This window comes from Crotalus tigris, unplaced genomic scaffold, assembly GCF_016545835.1.
Source record: "Crotalus tigris isolate CLP2741 ecotype Arizona unplaced genomic scaffold, ASM1654583v1 scf7180000020524.2783371122:307494, whole genome shotgun sequence".
In the NCBI taxonomy this organism is placed as follows: domain Eukaryota; kingdom Metazoa; phylum Chordata; class Lepidosauria; order Squamata; family Viperidae; genus Crotalus; species Crotalus tigris.
The window spans coordinates 56,087-78,881 of record NW_024098060.1 but is presented as its reverse complement, the minus strand read 5'-3'; the positions used below and the strand labels follow the sequence as shown (position 1 = coordinate 78,881).

The window sequence follows — 22,795 nt, the reverse complement described above, 5'->3', positions numbered from 1 at the left end:
GAACTAATGGTAAAGGACAAATAAAAATAAATAATTTCAAGTGACCATTATTTCTTTACTACAAAGAAACTGATTCAGGTTATGTTTTTGTATATGATAAAAGGAGCAACATTTGTAGCAGCAATCAAATTTCACAATTAATGAGGAAGGAGTCCTGCGACTGATAGATTATTATTAGGATTGATAAAGAGATTTGTTTCAGGGCTATAAAATATCAATGGTGGATAAATGGATTGGTGGTGGCTCATGTCACTCATCAAGCCAGAAAAAAAAATATGGTTCATAATGTGTGACTTTGAGGATATGGAGTAAAAAAATCATTTAAAATGAGTGAAAAGAGCCAAGCTATATTTTTACTTTGAAATAAAAACAGTATTGAAAAATATGGTCCTCCTAGAACTTAGAACACTCTATTTTGAGATGGATTCACTTTGTAAATGTGGCTCAAATAAAAAGTTGTTTCCAATGGTATTCATTATTATTTGCATATTCACTTGGTATTATACACTGTTCCCATCCCAAAGGACTCTGAGCAGCTCACATGCCTGCTTCCATTAGAAAGTTTAAAAAGAAATGTCATGATTTAATTACATTGTTGTTGTTAGTTGTGAAGTCATGTCCGACCCATCGCAACCCCATGGACAATGTTCCTCCAGTCCTTTTAATTACATTACAAATACAATAATCAAAGTGTTTAAAAACCTATCAAAAAGATAAATAAAGGTGGGTGGGATTCTATAACATTACGGGTCAATTTCTTTTTAGCTCTTTGGAAAAAAAATCATGCTTTAATGTACGCCCTAACAGGACAAAGTCAGATAGTTGTATTGTTCCAGAGAATTTAAAGTTTAAAGCTACAGAACTCTTTTATTCCTAGACCATACATATCATCATTCTACTTTCTCCACAGTCTCCAAGGAGCGTCACCAAATATTCACTGATTTCCCCTATAATTACCCAAAGAATCTTACTAATGTTTTTTTTTCTCAATTCTTTCAGGAATTCTCAGGCACAGCACCAAAGAACAGCTCAAGATTGAAAAGGTCTGTTAATTGTGGGATCAGAATGTTAGAGATGTAACAAACTTTTTTCTTAGAAACAATATTTATTCTAATAAGTGAGAGTTTTTTCCCCTTAGGTTTCATTCTTACAGATAGAACTGGTTCTTATGTAGTGAAAAGTGTTTTCTTGAAGAAGATGGAATTTTCCATGGTAGTGATGGCAGTGTTGTCAATGTTACTGTCAGGAGCTACATGCCTTATTAAAACATGTTCTGTGGGGAAACTTCCCTTTATTAAGCACAAGTATTTTCTGCCAGGAGATTTCATAATGGCCGGGATACTCTCTCAGTTCTACATGATATCGGATCCAGTTGGTTTCACAAGGCACCCATCTGAAGAACTGGTTGATGAGCTCATGTAAAGACTTTCTCTTCTTAACTATAGCATATCTTAAACCATATATCTTTCTCTAATAGGTTGCCCTGGCAAATAAATACACAAACACATTTAATTCTTTCACTTAATATTAGGGAACAGTTGCATGCTTTGAATTATTTTCCAAACAGCTGTTGAGCATGCATGGAACACAGACTTAGAGCATCTCTGCCTTAATGAAACATCAGTGACTTTTATTGGGATAAGGTCTATCATCTATCATTATCCCAGAAAAAAACATAATATATAACATTTGTCCTCAAGTTTACTCCAAACACACTTTTCATGCCTATATCCACCATAAAACATATCCAAGAAGAAGATAAAAATATAAGACTAAATATATATATAAGAATTACATATGGGTTTTAATATGATCATTTTTCTTCCAGCAATTTATCTGTTTCTAATAAAAAAATGTTTACGATGAATTAAAAGAATCATAACCTCCTGCCTAGATCCACACATCATATCTTTCAATGCAGATTTTTCCTGCAGAACTACCAACATATCCTGGCCTTGGTTTTTGCTGTAAAGAGATAAATGAGAATAAGCCTATATTATCCAACATGAGCTTGGGTATAGACATCTCTAACAGTTATTACATGGCGGGATTGACTTACTTGGCTTCAATGGAGCTTCTCTCAACCCGTGGCAGATTCATCCCCAACTATAAATGTGATACCAAGGATTGGGCAGTATCTGTTATTGCAGGACCTAACTCTTACATCTGTCTCTTCATGGCAAACATCTTGAATGTCTACAAGATGCCCCAGGTGAGATTTTTTTTCTTGGACTAAGTATACACTGTAAGAATAACCTTGAAAGGTGGGAGGAAGAACTGCAGTCCTATTTAAAAAAAGACTGATAAAAGAAATTTGAGACTAAACCAGAAGTGTTCTTTGAGAAAACATCTCAGGATTGACACCCACTCCTCCCCAATTCTCTAGAAAGTTAAGGCAGGGGAAGGGAAAGTGTTTTCCTACTTGCAAGGTTAATGTCATCCCTTCCAGATTGTCCAGGGTAGGAAACCAAAATCACACATACTAATAATTCTTTTATTATAAGGTTACAATAACAGAGTCTTGCAAGTCTTAAACTACCTCCCATTTGTTTCTTTTACAAAGTAATGTTTACAAAAATACAACAAATAAACCAACTTTTCTTTTTATTACTTTTTCGTGATTTGGAAATAAAGTGGCAGTCCATACAATGATGAACAACATACTATGTGTTTCCAGAAGAGATAGATAATTTTAGGTACTTTACTTGATTTATTCTTCAATCTGAATCTATGATGAATGTCAGTTCTGGAAGATTGTCTAGACTAGAAAACAAAATCATGAATACTAGTAGTTATGTTATTGTAAGTTACAATAATCTTGCAACCCTGAATGAACTCACCTTTTTTTTACTTTTATGGAGCCATGTTTAGAAAACAACAAATAATAATTTCTTTCCTTGAATACTATATTTTGGAATGTGGATTAAAATGGTAGTCCAAATTATGTGTTTGCAGATGAGATGGATATTTTTTCATACTTTACTTGATTTATTTCTCAATCTGAATCATCTGAACAATTAATATACAATGATTCTTTGACATATTTACAAATACACTGAAGAGAAATGTCAATATATTGTCATGCATCCATTTTCCTACCATACTTTAGTAAAAATATTAAGAATTCATGGACCTGATTGAGTAATAGTTATCTTGATCTTTGTATTGCACACTGGTCTTCCTTCCTTCCTTCCTTCCTTCCTTCCTTCCTTCCTTCCTTCCTTCCTTCCTTCCTTCCTTCCTCTCTATAAATGTTATTCATGGTAATTCAAATAATTTAAAAATGAAGTTAAGTAATACAAATCAATGAATGTACACTATATCTATATTGATGTTCAATTTAACCTATACAAGATCTCCTTGTTGGACTTTATACTTTGAAAACTTTTGTTTCCATTATATAAAAGAGATTTTGTCTTTGCCATCAAGAATATTTTTTGTCTTTAAGAAAAAAAGATAAAAATGATGGTCCATTGGGTATGACAAGCTATGGATTTGGTTGATTTGATTATTATTGTAGAATCACATGGAGGTGTTAAGAGGGTGAAGCAAGAAAGCCGGAGGATTTTTAGAGAGATGGAATGTTGGTTTTATTGTAGTGTTTTGTACAGAGGTGACTATCTATAGAACAATGGGATCGGAATAGTTGATTAATATAGAAAGAAGCAAATTGAAACTTTTATGAACATGTACAGTTTTTAGAGGGCTTTTTTTAAAAAAATGTACACTTTCCAGAGTCGTTCTATCAGTGAGGTAAGTGGGCAGTCATTTGCTCTTCAAGCTTGTTTCAATTTAGTTTCTGAATGTAACATCATCAGCAGAATTTTCTTATCCTGTTTTCCTTAGCTTATAAATGTCTTATGCACCAGTGAGGTCTATTGGTTGTGTGATTGCCAAAATCTAAAACTTACTTGCCTAATAACCTAGCAGCCACATTCATAGCACATCTACTCCCCAAGCTTTCTTCCAAGACAGCTCTACATACATCATGTTGCTGTAATCTGATTGCAACGGAGTCGATGTCATCAGATTATCATAGGGAGCTTTGTATTTTCCATTTCTGTTCTAAAGGGTGGGGCAAGGAGACTCTACTTCCAAGTAATCTTGCCACTGTCTCTCATGGAGAATCAAATAATGTCATATCATATAATATCATCATATCTTGGACAGTAAGAAGAAGATATATTACCAAAAGATGGATTAAAATAAATCTAGAAAGAGTGCAGAGAATGATTAGGGAACTGGAGGTTAAAACATACAAAGAACGTTTGCAGGAAATGGGTATCTCCAGTTTAATGAAAAGGACTAAGGGTGACTTGATAGCAGTTTTCAAATATCTACGGGGCTGCCACAATGAAGAAGGGGTCAAACTATTCCCAAAGCATATGAAGGCAGGAGAAGAGGCAATGGATGGAAAGTAATCAAAGAGAGAACCAACCTAGAATGAAGGAGAAATTTCCTGACAGAACAATTAATCAGTGGAACGATTTGCTTCCAGAATTTGTGGGTGCTCCATTCCTGGAACATTTTAAGAAGAGACTGGATAGTGACTTGACTAGAATGGATGGGCTTCCTGTCCAAGCAGGGGGTTGGACTAGAAAACCTCCAAGGTCCCTTCCAACTGTGTTATTCTGTTATCCTTCTAAAGTTCAGGGATTACGGAATCAAATTACTGAATCAAATCTATGGCATTCAAATATTAAACTAAAGGAAAAACTGGTTTCTTTCTAGGTTACATTTTTCTTGGAGGAACACAATCTGTATCATAGACTCTAATACCCAATTATTTTAAATTATTTTTCCCTAGCTTCTATATGGATCTGCTCCAATGAATGATAATAGTGAGCACACAGTTTTCTTTCATCCTTTTTTCCCAAACGAGGACCTTCAGACGAAGGGGATTCTTCAGCTGCTGTTGCATTTAAAGTGGGTATGGATAGGGCTGATTTCCCAACCTGATGAGGGTGGACGGAGTTTTGTACGGAATGCCCTTACACTGTTTGTCCAGAAAGGTATTTGCTTTGACTTCATGCAAGAGTTGCCCAAAGACATTTATTCTAATCACATTGAATATATATTTAAAGATTATGTCGCCATGTACAAGGTTGTCATGAAGAGCACTGCCAATATTGTGATCCTCTATGGTGAAAACGATGTCATTGGCATTTTCAGAATATTTCCCCATCTTTCAGAATATGAGGATATACCGGTAAAGAGAAAAGACAAAGTTTGGATCATGCCAGCCCAGATGGAGTTCACATCAATCCCTTTTCAAAAAATATTCCCTTTGGACTTTATTCATGGTGCCATATCTTTTGCAGTTTCTTCCAAGGAGGTGACTGGGTTCAAACGATTCTTGCAGACAAGAAACCCTACTTCAGAAGAAGGAGATCATTTAACAAGATTGTTCTGGGAGCAGGCATTTGAATGTTTTTACCTTAAAGATAAGTTAGATGAGGATGCTGGAGTGCTGTGCACTGGAGAAGAGAAGTTGGAGACTCTTCCTAATTCTGTGTTTGAGATCACCATGACTGGGCAGAGTTATAGCATTTATAATGCAATCTATGCTGTGTCACATGCCTTGAAAGCCATGTTTTCATCCAAATACAAACTCAGAGCAAGGGCGGACCACAGAAGGCTGATGATTATCAAGGAACAAAGATGGCAGGTAATAATAAAAGAAATCACAATGACAGATTGATCAAGCAATCAATTTGTAAAATAAAATAAAATAAAATTGTAAGAATAAAATCTTCTCTGATGCCATCAGGTGATTTTATGATTGCAAAACATGTACATTTCAGGTTCAGTATCCACATAGTTTACACAAATTCATGTTTCATGTTTCCTGACAACAATGTGTAGGAACTATGTAAAAAAGATCCAATTCAAAAAATTTAATTAAATCAAAGCTTCATAATTCAGTTTAAAATTTTGTCAAACCATTTTACTTGGAGATAATATGCTTATTAATATTATAGTTCACTTGCACAATAATATTAGGAATTTCTAAATGGTAGTTGTGTACAATTGGTGTGGGTATTTATTTCTCCAGATCAATTGCATTTATTTATTGAACTTATATGGCCGCCCATCTCATTCATATAACACTGGACACCATGCACAGTTAAAACACAAAGCTAAAGAATCAATATAATTCAAACACAAACATTTGTGTTTGCTTTGCTTCCATTTAGCTCCACCCTTACCTGAGAACAGTCTTATTTAACAACAGTGTTGGGGAAACAGTTTTCTTTAATGAAAAGGGGGAATTGGGAACTGGATTTGAGATCATCAACTGGATCACATTCCCAAACAAAACATTTCTTAAAGTCAAAGTTGGAAAGATAGACCCATTGACTTCTCCAGAAGAGTCTTTCATGATTTCTGAAGAAAACATCATCTGGCCGACCATGTTCAACCAGGTATTTCCTACTCATGTTTCAGGTTGTCTCAAATCCTCCCATATTCAAAAATGAGATTTATCATTTGAGTGACTCATTAGTAATAAAATTAAGGCAATAAAATATGACGAAAAATGAAAGAGCAGAGATCAGATTACACAGGTGTTCCGTTATTAAACTTGTCTTTCCAAAAATCTATGGCCATTCCTGAATGTACACAATTACCAGCTGTCATTTTCAGGTTGTCCTAATAGGGAGCCATCTTTGAATTATAAAAGCTGAAAATCATTTAATAATAAACAAGCAACATGCTGAGATACTGTACTGGTTGAAATATCTTATTCCTGTCCATTGCTACCTTATAATTTGATTATATTCCAATGGCATATTGTCTAAGACATATTTTAAAATCCCAACTATTTTCTTTAGTTTTCTAAATTTAACTTGCAAATTTATCACCATTAAAACATAGTCTATTTCATAATTTCTATAAGACTGACTAGATGCAACTGGAACTCTGTATCCCATGAGTAAATTCTCTGCAGTATTTCTTTTCAGGACCTCTTTGGCAGAAAGGACTGGACTCAATGAAAATGCCGATAATTCCAAAGTTTAATTTCACCTATAAAGTGTGGGATAAATTACCAATCAGATTCAACTCAAAGGTGCTTTTCAAAGGCAACTGGACTTTTATTTTCTTGAAAATATTTTGCTTCTGATCCAAGAAGCTTCTTCAGTTCTCAAGGAATTGAATGTTTCTCAAACATTTTCAAGGAAAAAGCCACGAAAGTTGGTTGACTTTGAAAAGCACCTTTGGGACAACCATGACCTGGATGATTGAGAATTCTCATAGATATTTACCAATCAGATTGACCAAAATGGAATTTGAGGGGAGTCCAGTTTGAACAATTAAGGAAACCTCTAAGGTCCCATTGAAATACATGGGAAATACATAGGAAATATATGGTTCCATGAGGACATATAGACAATGTCACATAATTATGGTGGCATGCATTAAATGTACCTATCTAATAATACATTGAATTGAATCCCATACAGTATAAAGAATTTCTCGAAAAGCTATGCAGATTTGTCAGAATATCATATACAGAGTGAAATATGAGTGTATAAAGTACAAGTATTGAACTCCTGATTTCATTTCTGAACAGGCATTACCACTTTCTGTATGCAATGAAAATTGTTATCCAGGCTACCTCAAGAAAAAAATAGATGAGAAGCCCTTTTGCTGCTATGATTGTCTTCCTTGTGCAAAGGGGAAAATTTCAAACAGATCAGGTAAGATGTGCTTAATGAGAAGACTTATTAATTGTTACCAGCAATATTGTATACCTATCTGTGTTTACTCTGCATGGTATTGTTCTCAAATGTAATCAATTATTCAGAATTTGGAGTGTTGACCTCATTGAAGCAAGATAACTTCAGTATTAGATTAGATACACTTGAATATTACTAGCTCAGGTTGGTAGTTGAGCTGTTAGTTTGATCTCCAAGCTTGGCAATTTGGCTGCAAACGTTTCATCTACATTCAGGGAAACATCTTCAGTGTGCTTTGAATTGTGCTCATGTGTCAGAGCACTGACCTTTAAATTGGTGTGGGTGTTATTTGTTCAGATGTTTCTGAGTCATGGACAGGATTCGGGCTGTTTGACTGATGGGTTTGTTGTTATGAATTGAATATGATGCTCTTTTAATATAAAGAAGCAAGAAAATGAGCTTGTCCTTGCTGGAAAGAAGCAAGCACATAAATAGATATGAAACATAAATATTGGTCCTTCTGCTGGTCTGATAATGAACTACAATTTGCATGGATCTTTCACCCTTACAAATAACTGAAATTCTTACTAAAACATTTGTCACCTGAGCATGAATAATATTCGAAATGAAAAAGCTTTTGAATTAAGAGAAATTTCTCCAAAAATTAGGTTATCTCTTTTTAAAGGTAGAGAAGTCACTTATTAAGAAGAAAAGAGACAGATTTTGACTTATTTTCCATAACATACATCAGTCATTAAGTAAAATGTCCAACCAGATGAGCTCCAAAAGAAGTATCACACAATTTCTCTGGAAAATAAGCTAGGAAACTCTGACCTATTATAAAATTTTCTGTTTCACGATCTTTCCATCTTCCAACAGGACACTGAGATTGATACAAACAACACTCTTGGTGTCTATTTAACCAAATATATACAGGGTACTTTTCTGCATGTGGATGGTCCCATTCTTAATTTTTAATACTGCAATGCAAGTAAAATGGACATAATTAACTAGAAATAAATGGAGTTGCTTTCATAACTTCTATGGGCCACAATGTTTTCTTTGAGCAGTCCTTGGTGCTCTCTCAGCTTGGTGATTTTCTGCAGATATTTCATTACCAAACTAGGTAACATCATCGGTTCAACAGTAATGATGTTGACTAGCACTGATGATGTTATCAAGTTTGATTATGAAATATCTGCAAGAAAACAACTGATCTCAGATAGCACCAAAGTTTCCTCATTTCAACTCTGAGTTATAAATAACTTCCTTATTATGACTGTAATCCCATAATTCGCAGTAGAGTCAGGGCAACTGGATGGAACTGAGCATTTACTGGCTGGATGCCTTTCCTGACACCATGTGGAGTTGGCAGCAGATATTTTTTCTTTACACTCTAAGAGAAACATCTGCCGCTATTGAATTGTCAACCACCCAAGTGGGAGGTGAGCATCTTAAGCACTAGGCCATGATTCAGCTCTGAAATTCTGATCAATAAACAGTCCTTTAATGTTTTCTTTTGCAGATGCAGTTGACTGTTTCCAATGTCCAAAAGATCAATATCCAAATGAAGCTCACAATCTTTGCATCGAAAAACATATAACGTTCTTGTCTTATGAAGAACCTTTGGGAATCACTTTGGCCACTGTAGCTGTCTTCTTTTTTATAACTTCAGCTTTGGTGCTGAGGATCTTCATTAAAGAGTGGGAAACCCCCACAGTCAAAGCCAACAACAGGAATCTCACCTGTACTCTTCTCATTGCTCTCCAGCTCTCTTTCCTCTGCAGTTTTCTTTTCATTGGACAACCTGATCAAGTCAAATGTCTCATGCGACAAACTGCATTTGGCATCATCTTCTCTGTAGCCATTTCTTGCATTTTGGGTAAAACAACCATAGTGGTTCTTGCTTTCATGGCCACCAAACCAGGATCCTAAATGAAGAAATGGGTGGGGAAAAGGCTGGCCAACTCCATTGTCCTTTCTTGCTCTGTGATACAAGTCACAATTTGTGTTGCATGGCTGGCAATTTCTCCCCCTTTTCCAGATTCAGACATGCACTCCATGGCTGAAGAAATTGTACTAGAATGTAACGAAGGATCAACCACCATGTTTTATACTGTTCTGGGCTTTATGGGGTTCTTAACTGCTATCAGTTTCACAGTAGCCTTCCTAGCTAGGAAGTTACCTGATAGCTTCAATGAAGCCAAATTCATTACCTTCAGCATGCTGGTGTTTTGCAGCGTTTGGGTAACATTTGTTCCTACCTATCTGAGCACCAAGGGAAAGTACATGGTGGTGGTGGAAATCTTCTCCATTCTGGCTTCAGCAATGGGGTTGCTTGGCTGTATCTTTTTCCCAAAATGCTATATTATTCTTCTGAGACCTGATCTAAACAAAAAGGACAAACTTATTAAAAAACACTGAATTATGTTTCCAAACCTTATACTGTAAACTCTCCTCACTGTAGTGTTTCCTTTTTCTGCTAGTCTTTGCAGTTTGGGAAAACTGAGACAGATTCACAAATGCACAAAATAAATATTTGTCTAATGTTGGAATGTGCCTAGGTTTATAACCATGCCAAGAAATAAAGTACAATATCTTCCCATAGCAATTTTGCCCAGCATTTTGCTTGCCATTTGCTCAGATTTGTTGTAGTCTTGGGTCTTCATGGATCATGGGTAATGCTTTGAAGGAGGCTTAAATATAAGATGATAGTTACCAAAATCCAATTCAGAGCTCTTAAGAAGCTAAGTCCTTATTGGAATATGATAGTTTCAAACTTTCTTTTGGAGGGTAGGTTATTGAGTAAATAGTGTAGATTCACTGTCAGACCAGTCTAGGTGCATGGATGCATGGATGGTAAAGGCAAAGTTCATCCATTGGACATGCTCATAGATGAACTTTGGTTTTATAGAAGTAATCCTCTCCACCTAGTCTTTCTGTGCCCTCAGTAATACTTAATATAACTAATAGGATAGATATTTCAGAGACATTAAGCATAAAGCAATGATGTTGCATTTATCTTACTATTACCATCCTTTTTGATTTTTGATTTTTTTTTTTACTTTCTTTTCTGGAAGTTAAAATAGGAATCCAGATGAAGGATAAGCTTTTGCATTCTCCAATATTCAGAACCAATCAGACTTAACAGAAAATTGGTCCATTTTCACTATAACATTTCCTAAATCAAGAGTTTATAATTAATTGTTTGTATACTGCCTCTATGCTCGTTAATCATCTCCATTTTTAGATGTTGGTTGAAAATTTGTTGACTCTAGATGACTGCCTGGACATGTCTTCCTGTTTTCTTGGCAAGTTTTTAATTTTAATTTTGTGATCATGGAACTGCAATGAGCACAACTATGAGGATCTCTAAGAAGTACTGCTCCTTCAATAACATCATAACTTCAATTGGTCTTTTAAAGAGTGGATATTAAATGAGACAATCCATAAAAAATTAAATATGTATTGATATTGCAGAATATTTAAATATCAAGAGATAAATAAAGAGAATTGTAGCTCAGAGTTGTCACTTGTTGAGTTGCTGCATGCATCCCTTGATTATATTAGCATTCTCAGACAAAGTTGCTGTAATTTGTTCGCAGATCCAGGGGGCCAATGCCTATAGAGCAGTCTGGCTTCAATATCTGGGAATAGTTTGAATCTATTGAGCCTGAGAAAATGGATCGGTCCTTATCCATCTCCTCTTTAGATCCAAGTGACTTTCAAAACCAACAAACATTCTACCCTTCTATATAAACTAATTGGATCAGTGTTTTTTGCTGGTTTGCTTTCTTTCTCTGATTTACATTCCAGACAGTGGTGATTGGCAAAGAGATGTTGCCTTTGGCCCTCACTGTGTGATGTTCTCAGTACGAGGTATCATCAGTTCAAAAAAGTGGCATACTATGGCTCTTATTTTCCAAAAATATGTATTTGATGGGTCCTAGAGGAAGGAAGGAAGGAAGGAAGGAAGGAAGGAAGGAAGGAAGGAAGGAAGGAAGGAAGGAAGGAAGGAAGCATTTAAATTTTATAAATAAGTGAATTTCTTATTTTAGCATTTGTATATTATCATATTCTTCAATTTATTTGTCCATGTAGTGAAAGAAGTAATGGTAAAGGACAAATAGAAATAAATAATTTCAAGTGACCATTATTTCTTTACTACAAAGAAACTGATTCAGGTTATGTTTTTGTATATGATAAAAGGAGCAACATTTGTAGCCAGCAATCAAATTTCACAATTAATGAGGAAGGAGTCCTGTGACTGGTAGATTTTTTTTTTTTCATTTCTCATATACGATTGATAAAGAGATTTGTTGCAGGGCTGTAAAATATCAATGGTGGATAAATGGATTGGTGGTGGCTCATGTCACTCATCAAGCCAGACAAAAAATATATGGTTCACACCGTGTGACTTTGAGGATATGGAGTAAAAAATCATTTAAAATGAGTGAAAAGAGCCAAGCTATATTTTTATTTTGCAATAAAAACAGTACTGAAAAAAATGTTTCCAATGGTATTCCTTTTGCATATTCACTTGACATTACACACTGTTCCCATCCCAAAGGACTCTGCACAGCTCATAGGCCTGCTTCCATTAGAAAGCTTAAAAAGAAATGTCATGATTTAATTATATTGTTGTTGTTAGTTGCGAAGTCATGTCTGACCCATCGCAACCCCATGGACAATGTTCCTCCAGTCCTTTTAATTACATTACAAATACAATAATCAAAGTGTTTAAAGACCTATCAAAAAGATAAATAAAGGTGGTCGGGATTCTATAATATTATGGGTCAATTTCCTTTTAGCTCTTTGGAAAGAAAATCATGCTTTAATGTGCGCCCTAACAGGTCAAAGTCAGATAGTTGTTTTGTTCCAGAGAATGTAAAGTTTACAGCTACAGAACTAGCATTTGTTTATCTGAATTTTCATTATTTTTCTCTATCTCTTTTACAGTTTTCAGTTATGAGTTCTTTTTTTCCTAGCCCATACAAATCATCATTCTACTTTCTCCACAGTCTCCAAGGAGCGTCACCAAACATTCACTGATTTCCCCTATAATTACCCAAAGAATCTTACTAATGTGGTTTTTTTCTCTCAACTCTTTCAGGAATTCTCAGGCACAACACCAAAGAATAGCTCAAGATTGAAAAAGTCTGTTAATTGTCGGATCAGAATGTTAGAGACGTAACAACCTTTTTTCTTAGAAAGAATATTTATTCTAATAAGTGAGAGTTTTTTCCCCTTATGTTTCATTCTTACAGATAGAACTGGTTCTTATGTAATGAGAAGTGTTTTCTTGAAGAAGATGGAATTTTCCATGGTAGTGATGGCAATGTTGTCAATGTTACTGTCAGGAGCTACATGCCTTATTAAAACATGTTCTGTGGGGAAACCTCCCTTTATTAAGCACAAGTATTTTCTGCCAGGAGATTTCATAATGGCTGGGATACTCTCTCAGTTCTACATGATATCGGATCCAGTTGGTTTCACAAGGCACCCATCTGAAGAACTGGTTGATGAGCTCATGTAAAGACTTTCTCTTCTTAACTATAGCATATCTTAAACCATATATCTTTCTCTAATAGGTTGCCCTGGCAAATAAATACACAAACACACTTATGACAACTCTCCTGCTTGTGTTTTTATTCAAATTCCATATTGAGATTTTAATTTTTTTTACTGTTAAATGAATTGTTAGTGATGTACTATCAAGGTGCTGTACTATTTGTAGCTAAATCTATGTTAATCATTTAATTCTTTTACTAAATATTATAATGCTTTGAATTATTTTCCAAACAGCTGTTGAGCATGCATGGAACACAGACTTAGAGCATCTCTGCCTTAATTTAACATCAGTGCTTTTATTGGGATAAGATCTATCATCTAAAAATATCTAAAATATCTCAGATCTAAAAATATAACATTTGTTCTCAAGTTTACTCCAAACAAACTTTTCATGCCTATATCCGCCATAAAACATAACCAAGAAGAAGATGAAAATATAAGAATATTATATTATAATATTATATTATTATATATCTATCTTTGGTTATTCGGGTTTTTTCCCATGTCAAATTGGAAGTGTCTTGGCGACGTTTCGACGAAGTCTCATTCGTCACCTTCAGGCTGGTGCTTTCGGCTTCGTGCTTCCAGGAGCATATATTTGTTTTCTGAGGTTTTCGCGGGTGTTTGTATGTAGGTCTTTGGTTATTTGGGTTTTCTCCCGCGTCAAATTGGAAGTGCTCCTAGAAGCATGAAGCCGAAAAAATCAGCCTGAAGATGATGAATGAGATTTCATCAAAACGTATGGGTTTTAATACGATCATTTTTCTTCAAGCAATTTATCTGTTTCCAGTAAAAATTGTTTATGATGAATTAAAAGAATCATAACATCCTGCCTAGATCCACACAATATATCCTTTCTTGCAGATTTTTCCTGCAGAACTACCAACATATCCTGGCCTTGGTTTTTGCTGTAAAGGAGATAAATGAAAATATGCATATATTATCCAACATGAGCTTGGGTATTGATATCTCTAACAGTTATTACATGGCGGGATTGATTTACTTAGCTTCAATGGAGCTTCTCTCAACACGTGGCAGATTCATCCCCAATTATAAATGTGATGCCAAGGACTGGACAGTATCTGCTATTGCAGGACCTAACTCTTACATCTGTCCCTTCATGGCAAACATCTTGAATGTCTACAAGATGCCCCAGGTGAGATTTTTTTTCTTGGACTAAGTATACACTTTAAGAATCACCTTGAAAGGTGGGAAGAAGAACTGCAGTCCTATTTTTAAAAAGTCTAATAAAAGAACTTTGAGACTAAACCAGAAGTGTTCTTTGAGAAAGCATCTCAGGATGAACACCCAATCCTCCCCAATTCTCTGGAAAGTTAAGGCAGAGGAAGAGAAAGTGTTTTCCTACTTGCAAGGTTAATGTCATCCCTTCCAGATTCTCCAGGATAGGAAACCAAAATCACACATATTAATAATTCTTTTATTGTAAGGTTACAATAACAGAGTCTTGCAAGTCTTAAACTACCTCCCACTTTTTTCTTTTACAAAGTAATGTTTACAAAAATACAACAAATAAGGCAACTTTTCTTTTTATTACTTTTTTGTGGTTTGGAAATAAAGTGGCAATCCAAACAATGATGAACAACATACTATGTGTTTGCAGAAGAGATAGATAATTTTAGGTACTTTACTTGATTTATTCTTCAATCTGAATCTATGATGAATGTCAGCTCTGGAAGATTGTCTAGACTAGAAAAAAAAATCATGACTACTAATAGTTATGTTATTGTAAGTTACAATAATCTTACAACCCTGAATGAACTCACCTTTTTTTTTTTTACTTTTATAAAGCCATGTTTAGAAAACAACAAATAATAATTTCTTTCCTTGAGTATTTTATTTTGGGATGTGGAATTAAAATGGCAATCCAAACTATGTATTCCCAGATGAGATAGATATTTTTTCATACTTTACTTGCTTTATTTCTCAATCTGAATCATCTGAACAATTAATATACAATGATTCTTTGACATATTTACAAATACACTGAAGAGAAATGTCAATATATTGTCATGCATCCATTTTCCTACCATGCATTAGTAAAAATACTAAGAATTCATGGACCTGATTGAGTAATAGTAACAGTATCTTGATCTTTGTACTGCACACTGGTCTTCCTTCCTTCCTTCCTTCCTTCCTTCCTTCCTTCCTTCCTTCCTCTCTATAAATGTTATTCATGGTAGTTCAAATAATTTAAAAAATGAAGTTATGTAATACAAATGAATGAATGTACGCTATATCTATACTGATGTTCAATTTAACCTATACAAGATCTCCTTGTTGGGCTTTATACTTTGAAAACTTTTCTTTCCATTATATAAAAGAGATTTTGTCTTTGCAATCAAGAATATTTTTCTTTTTAAGGAAAAAAGATAAAAATGATGGTCCATTGGGTATGACAAGCTATGGATTTGGTTGATTTGATTATTATTGCAGAGTCACATGGAGGTGTTAAGAGGGTGAAAGAAGAAAGCCAGAGGATTTTTAGAGAGATGGGATGTTGGTTTTATTGTAGTGTTTTGTACAGAGGTGACTATCTATAGAACAATGGGATCGGAGTAGTTGATTAATATAGAAAGAAGCAAATTGCAACCTTTATGAACATATACAGTTTTTAGAGGGCTTTTTTTAAAAAATGTACACTTTCCAGAGTCGCTCTATCAGTGAGGTAAGTGGGCAGTGGTTTGCTCTTCAAGCTTGTTTCAATTTAGTTTCTGAACATAACATCATCAGCAGAATTTTCTTATCCGGTTTTCCTTAGCTTAAAATGTCTTATTCGCCAGTGAGGTCTGTTGGTTGTGTGATTGCCAAAATCTAAAACTTACTTGCCTAATAACCTAGCAGCCACATTCATAGTCCCTCTACTCTCCAAGCTTTCTTCCAAGACAGCTCTATATACATCAATTTGCTGTAATCTGATTGCAACTGAGTCGATGTCATCAGATTATCATAGGGAGCTTTGTATTTTCCATTTCTGTTTTAAAGGGTGGGGCAAGGAGACTCTACTTCCAAGTAATCTTGCCACTGTCTCTCATAGAGTATCAAATAATGTCATATCATATAATATCATCATATCTTGGACAGTAAGAAGAAGACATATTAGCAAAAGATGGATTAAAATAAATCTAGAAAGAGTGCAGAGAATGATTAGGGAACTAGAGGTTAAAACATACAAAGAATGGTTGCAGGAATTGGGTATGTCTAGTTTAATGAAAAGGACTAAGGGTGACTTGATAGCAGTTTTCCAATATCTAAGGGGCTGCCACAATGAAGAAGGGGTCAAACTATTCTCCATAGCATATGAAGGCAGGACGAGAAGCAATGAATGGAAAGTAATCAAGGAGAGAACCAACCTAGAATGAAGGAGAAATTTCCTGACAGAACAATTAATCAGTGGAACGATTTGCTTCCAGAATTTCTGGGTGCTCCATCCCTGGAATATTTTAAGAAGAGACTGGATAGTGACTTGACTAGAATGGACGGGCTTTCTGCCCAAGCAGAGGGTTGGATTAGAAAACCTCCAAGGTCCCTTCCAAATGTGTTATTCTGTTACCCTGTTAAAGGTCAGGGATTACTGAATCGAATCTCTGGCATTCAAATATTAAATTAAAGGAAAAACTGGTTTCTTTCTAGGTTATATTTTTCTTGAAGGAACACAATCTGTATCATAGACTCTAATACCCAACTATTTTAAATTATTTTTCCCTAGCTTCTATATGGATCTGCTCCAATGAATGATAATAGTGAACACACAGTTTTCTTTCATCGTTTTTTCCCAAACGAGGAGATTCAGACGAAGGGGATTCTTCAGCTGCTATTGCATTTAAAGTGGGTATGGATAGGGCTGATTTCCCAACCTGATGAGAGTGGAGAGAGGTTTGTACGGAATGCCCTTACACTGTTTGTCCAGAAAGGTATTTGCTTTGACTTCATGCAAGAGTTGCCCAAAGAAATTTATTCTAATCACATTGAATATGTATTTAAAGATTATGTCGCCATATACAAGGTTGTCATGAACAGCACTGCCAATGTTGTGATCCTCTACTGTGGAAATCACATAATTGCCATTTTCAGAATATTTCCCTATATTTCAGAATATGAAGATATACCTGTAACAAGAAAAGACAAAGTTTGGATCATGCCAGCCCAGATGGAGTTCACATCAATCCCTTTTCAAAAAATACTCCCTTTGGACTTTATTCATGGTGCCATATCTTTTGCAGTTTCTTCCAAGGAGGTGACTGGGTTCAAACCATTCTTGCAGATGAGAAGCCCTACTTCAGAAGAAGGAGATCATTTAACAAGATTGTTCTGGGAGCAGGCATTTGAATGTTTTTTCCTTAAAGATAAGTTAGATGAGGATGCTGGAGTGCTGTGCACTGGAGAGGAGAAGTTGGAGACTCTTCCTAATTCTGTCTTTGAGACCACCATGACTGGGCAGAGTTACAGCATTTATAATGCAGTCTATGCTGTGGCACATGCCTTGAAAGCCATGCTTTCATCCAAATACAAACACAGAGCAAGGGCGGATCACAGAAGGCTGATGATTATCAAGGAAGAAAGATGGCAGGTAATAATAAAAGAAATCACAATGACAAATTGATCCAGCAATCAATTTGTAAAATAAAATAAAATTGTAAGAATAAAATCTTCTCTGATGCCATCAGGTAATTTTATGATTGCAAAACATGTACATTTCAGGTTCAGTATCCACATAGTTTACACAAATTCATGTTTCATGTTTCCTAACAACAGTGTGGAGGAACTATGTAAAAAAGATTCAATTCAAAAAATTTGATTAAATCACAGCTTCATAATTCAGTTTGAAATTTTGTCAAACCATTTTACTTGGAGATAATATGTTTATTAATATTCTGGTTCACTTGCACAGTAATATTAGGAATTTCTAAATGGTAGTTGTGTACAATTGGTTTGGTATACAATTGGTATTTATTTCTCCAGATCAATTGCATTTATTTATTCAATTTATATGTCTGCCCATCTCATTCATATAACACTGGACACCGTGCACAGTTAAAACACAAAGCTAAAAAATCAATATAATTCAAACACAAACATTTGTGTTTGATTTGCTTCCATTTAGCTCCATCCTTACCTGAGAAAAGTCTTATTTAACAACAGTGTTGGGGAAACAGTTTTCTTTAATGAAAAGGGGGAATTGGGAACTGGATTTGATATCATCAACTGGATCACATTCCCAAACAAAACATTTCTTAAAGTCAAAGTTGGAAAGATAGACCCATTGATTTCTCCAGAAGAGTCTTTCATGATTTCTGAAGAAAACATCATCTGGCCAACCATGTTCAACCAGGTATTTCCTACTGATGTTCCAAGTTGTCTCAAATCCTCCCCCCTACCATATTCAAAAATCACTTTTATCATTTGAGTGACTCATCAGTAATAAAATTAAGGCAATAAAATATTATGAAAAATGAAAGAGCAGAGATCAGATTACACAGGTGTTCCGTTATTAAACTTGTCTTTCCAGAAATCTATGGGCATTCCTGAATGTACACAATTACCAGCTGTCATTTTCAGGTTGTCCTAAATAGGGAGCCATCATTGAATTATAAAAGCTGAAAAATATTTAACAATAAACAAGCAATATTCTGGTTGAAATATCTTATTCCTGTCCATTGCTACCTTATAATTTTATTTTATTCTAATAAGACATTATCTAAGACAGTGGTTCTCAACCTGTGGGTCGGGACCCCATTTGGGGTCAAATGATGATTTCACAGGGGTCGCCAAACAAGGCTGTCCGCCATTTTTCCCCTCTTTTCTTTGTCCATGCCCCTGGCACCCAGTGATGTATAAGTGGTTGGGGATCACCACAACATGGGGAACTGTATTATGGGCTCGCGGCATTAGAACGGTTGAGAACCACTGATCTAAGACATTTTAAAATCCCAGCTATTTTCTTTAGTTTTCTAAATTTAACCTGCAACTTTGTCACTATTAAAACATGGTCTATTTCATAATTTCTACAAGACTGACTAGATGCAACTGGAACTCTGAATCCCATGAGTAAATTCTCTGCAGTATTTATTTTCAGGACCTCTTTGGCAGAAAGGACTGGACTCAATGAAAATGCAGATAATTCCAAAGTTTAATTTCACCTACAAAGTGTGGGATAAATTACCAATCAGATTCAACTCAAAGGTGCTTTTCAAAGGCAACTGGACTTTTTTTCTTGAAAATGTTTTGCTTCTCATCCAAGAAGCTTCTTCAGTTCTCAAGGAATTGAATGTTTCTCAAACATTTTCAAGGAAAAAGCCACGAAAGTTCATTGACTTTTGAAAAGCATCTTTGGGACAACCATGACCTGGATGATTGAGAATCCTCATAGATATTTACCAATCAGATTGACCAAAATGGAATTTGAGGGGAGTCCAGTTTGAACAATTAAGACTTCAGGAAACCTCTAAGGTTATGTGAAAACATGGAAATACATGGGAAATACATAGGAAATACATAGTTCCATGAGGACATCGAACTATGTATTTCCTATGTATTTCCCATGTATATGAGGACATATAGACAATGTCACATTATTATGGTGGCATTCATTAAATATGCCTATCTAATAATATGTTAAATTGAATCCCATATATAGAATGTCTCCAAAAGCTATGCAGATTTGTCAGAATATCATAAAACAGTGAAATATGAGTGTATGAAGTACAACTATTCAACTCTCTCCTGATTTCATTTCTGAATAGGCATTACCACTTTCTGTATGCAATGAAAATTGTTATCCAGGCTACCTGAAGAAAAAAATAGATGAGAAGCCCTTTTGCTGCTATGATTGTCTTCCTTGTGCAAAAGGGAAAATTTCAAACAGATTAGGTAAGATGTGCCATGTATATAATTGAGAAGACTTATTCATTCTCACCAGCAATATTGTATACCTATCTGTGTTTAATCTGCACGATATTGTTCTCAAATGTAATCAGTTTTTCAGAATTTGGAGGGTTGGCCTCATTGAAGCAAGGTATTAGATGAGATGCATTTGAATATTAGTAGCTCAGGTTGGTAGTTGAGCTGTTAGTTCGATCTCCAACCTTGGCAATTTGACTACAAACGATTCATCTCTATTTTGGGAGACATCTTCAGTGCACTTTGAATTGTGCTCGTGTGTCAGAACACTGACCTTTAAATTGGTATGAATGTTACTTGTCCAGATGTTTCTGAGTCATGGTCTGGATTCGGGCTGTTTGACTGACTGGTTTGTTGTTGTGAATTAAATATGATGCTATGTTAGTATCATATGGATGCATCCTTCCATCTTCAAAGATGACACTGAGATTGATACAAACAACACTCTTGGTGTCTATTTGACCAAACATATACAGGGTACTTTTCTGCATGTGGATGGTCCCATTCTTCATTTGTAATACTGTAATGCAAGTAAAATGGACATAATTAACTAGAAATAAATGGAGTTGCTTTCATAGCTTCTATGGGCCACAATGTTTTCTTTGAGCAGTCGTTTGTGCTCTCTGAACTTGGTGGTTTTCTTGCAGATATTTCATTACCAAACTAGGTAACATCATCAGTTCAACTGTAATCATGTTGACTAGCACTGATGATGTTACCAAGTTTGATTATGAAATATCTGCAAGAAAACAACTGATCTCAGATAGCACCAAAGTTTCCTCATTTCAACTCTGTTATAAATAACATCCTTATTATGACATTAATCCCATAATTCGCAGTAGAGTCAGGGCAACTGGATGGAACTGAGCATTTACTGGCTGGATGCCTTTCCTGACACCAGGTGGAGTTGGCAGCAGATATTTTTTCTTTACACTCTAAGAGAAACATCTGCCGCTATTGAATTGTCAACCACCCAAGTGGGAGGGGAGCACCTTACGCACTAGGCCATGATTCAGCTCTGAAATTCTGATCAATAAACAGTCCTTTAATGTTTTCTTTTGCAGATGCAGTTGACTGTTTCCAATGTCCAGAAGATCAATATCCAAATGAAGCTCACAATCTTTGCATCGAAAAACATATAACTTTCTTGTCTTATGAAGAACCTTTGGGAATCACTTTGGCCACTGTAGCTGTCTTCTTTTTTGTAACTTCAGCTTTGGTGCTGAGGATCTTCATTAAAGAGTGGGAAACCCCCATAGTCAAAGCCAACAACAGGAATCTCACCTGTACTCTTCTCATTGCTCTCCAGCTCTCTTTCCTCTGCAGTTTTCTTTTCATTGGACAACCTGATCAAGTCAAATGTCTCATGCGACAAACTGCATTTGGCATCATCTTCTCTGTAGCCATTTCTTGTATTTTGGGTAAAACAACCATAGTGGTTCTTGCTTTCATGGCCACCAAACCAGGATCCCAAATAAAGAAATGGGTGGGGAAAAGGCTGGCCAACTCCATTGTCCTTTCTTGCTCTCTGATACAAGTCACAATTTGTGTTGCATGGCTGGCAATTTCTCCCCCATTTCCAGATTCAGACATGCACTCCATGGCTGAAGAAATTGTACTAGAATGTAACGAAGGATCAGCCATCATGTTTTATACTGTTCTGGGCTTTATGGGGTTCTTAACTGCTATCAGTTTCACGGTAGCCTTCCTAGCTAGGAAGTTACCTGATAGCTTCAATGAAGCCAAATTCATTACCTTCAGCATGCTGGTGTTTTGCAGCGTTTGGGTAACATTTGTTCCTACCTATCTGAGCACCAAGGGAAAGTACATGGTGGTGGTGGAGATCTTCTCCATTCTGGCTTCAGCAATGGGGTTGCTTGGCTGTATCTTTTTCCCAAAATGCTATATTATTCTTCTGAGACCTGATTTAAACAGAAAGGACAAACTTATTAAAAAACACTGAATTATGTTTCTGATCCTTATACTGTAAACTCTCCTCACTGTTGTGTTTCCTTTTTCTGCTAGTCTTTGCAGTTTGGGAAAACTGGGTCAGATGCACAAATGCACAGAATAAATATTTTTCTAATGTTGGAATGTGCCTAGTTTATAACCATATCAAGAAATAAAGTACAATATCTTCCCGTGGCAATTTTGCCCAGCATTTTGCTTGCCATTTGCTCAGATTTGTTGTAGTCTTGGATCTTCATGGATCATGGGTAATGCTTTGAAGGAAGCTTAAGTATAAGATGATAGTTATCAAAATCCAATTCAGAGCTCTTAAGAAGCTAAGTCCTTATTGGATTTTGATAGTAGTTTCCAACTTTCTTTTGCAGGGGAGGTTATTGAGTAAATAGTGTAGATTCACTGTCAGACCAGACTAGGTGCATGGATGCATGGATGTTAAAGGCAAAGTTCATCTGAGGTGGGCAGGAAAAAGTTCAATATATCTATATCTTAATAGGAATGCTTGTTGCTGATAATAGTTAATAGATGATATTAAGTTTGGCTGTGAAATGTAACCTAAATCATATAACCTGTGTGTCATAATTATAGAGATGTGTTCATGCTATGTAGAAACCATTTTACAAGAAGTGTCAGTGTCAACTAAAAGTCACAGATGTTGTAAG

General features: G+C 35.5%; 1 protein-coding gene and 1 pseudogene across 1 annotated transcript; both read left to right on the top strand.

The window, feature by feature from the left end:
- Positions 1-1,218: 1,218 nt before the first annotated feature.
- On the top strand, positions 1,219-10,103 carry LOC120318892 (annotated as a pseudogene).
- Positions 10,104-13,122: 3,019 nt separating this feature from the next.
- On the top strand, positions 13,123-22,131 carry LOC120318891 (vomeronasal type-2 receptor 26-like). The gene is made up of 6 exons (XM_039367041.1): positions 13,123-13,211; positions 14,115-14,406; positions 16,978-17,838; positions 18,373-18,600; positions 20,012-20,138; positions 21,233-22,131. The coding sequence occupies exons 1-6, from the start codon at positions 13,123-13,125 to the stop codon at positions 22,129-22,131; spliced, it is 2,496 nt and encodes an 831-aa protein (XP_039222975.1).
- Positions 22,132-22,795: the final 664 nt, after the last annotated feature.

Bases quoted from the DNA above. Each gene is read 5' to 3' on its own strand.
- LOC120318891 (XM_039367041.1), top strand. From the start codon at position 13,123: ATGGCTGGGATACTCTCTCAGTTCTACATGATATCGGATCCAGTTGGT. The intron at 14,407-16,977 runs GTGAGATTTTTT...ATTTTTCCCTAG, and splicing joins ATGTCTACAAGATGCCCCAG to CTTCTATATGGATCTGCTCC. The intron at 20,139-21,232 runs GTAAGATGTGCC...TTTCTTTTGCAG, and splicing joins GAAAATTTCAAACAGATTAG to ATGCAGTTGACTGTTTCCAA.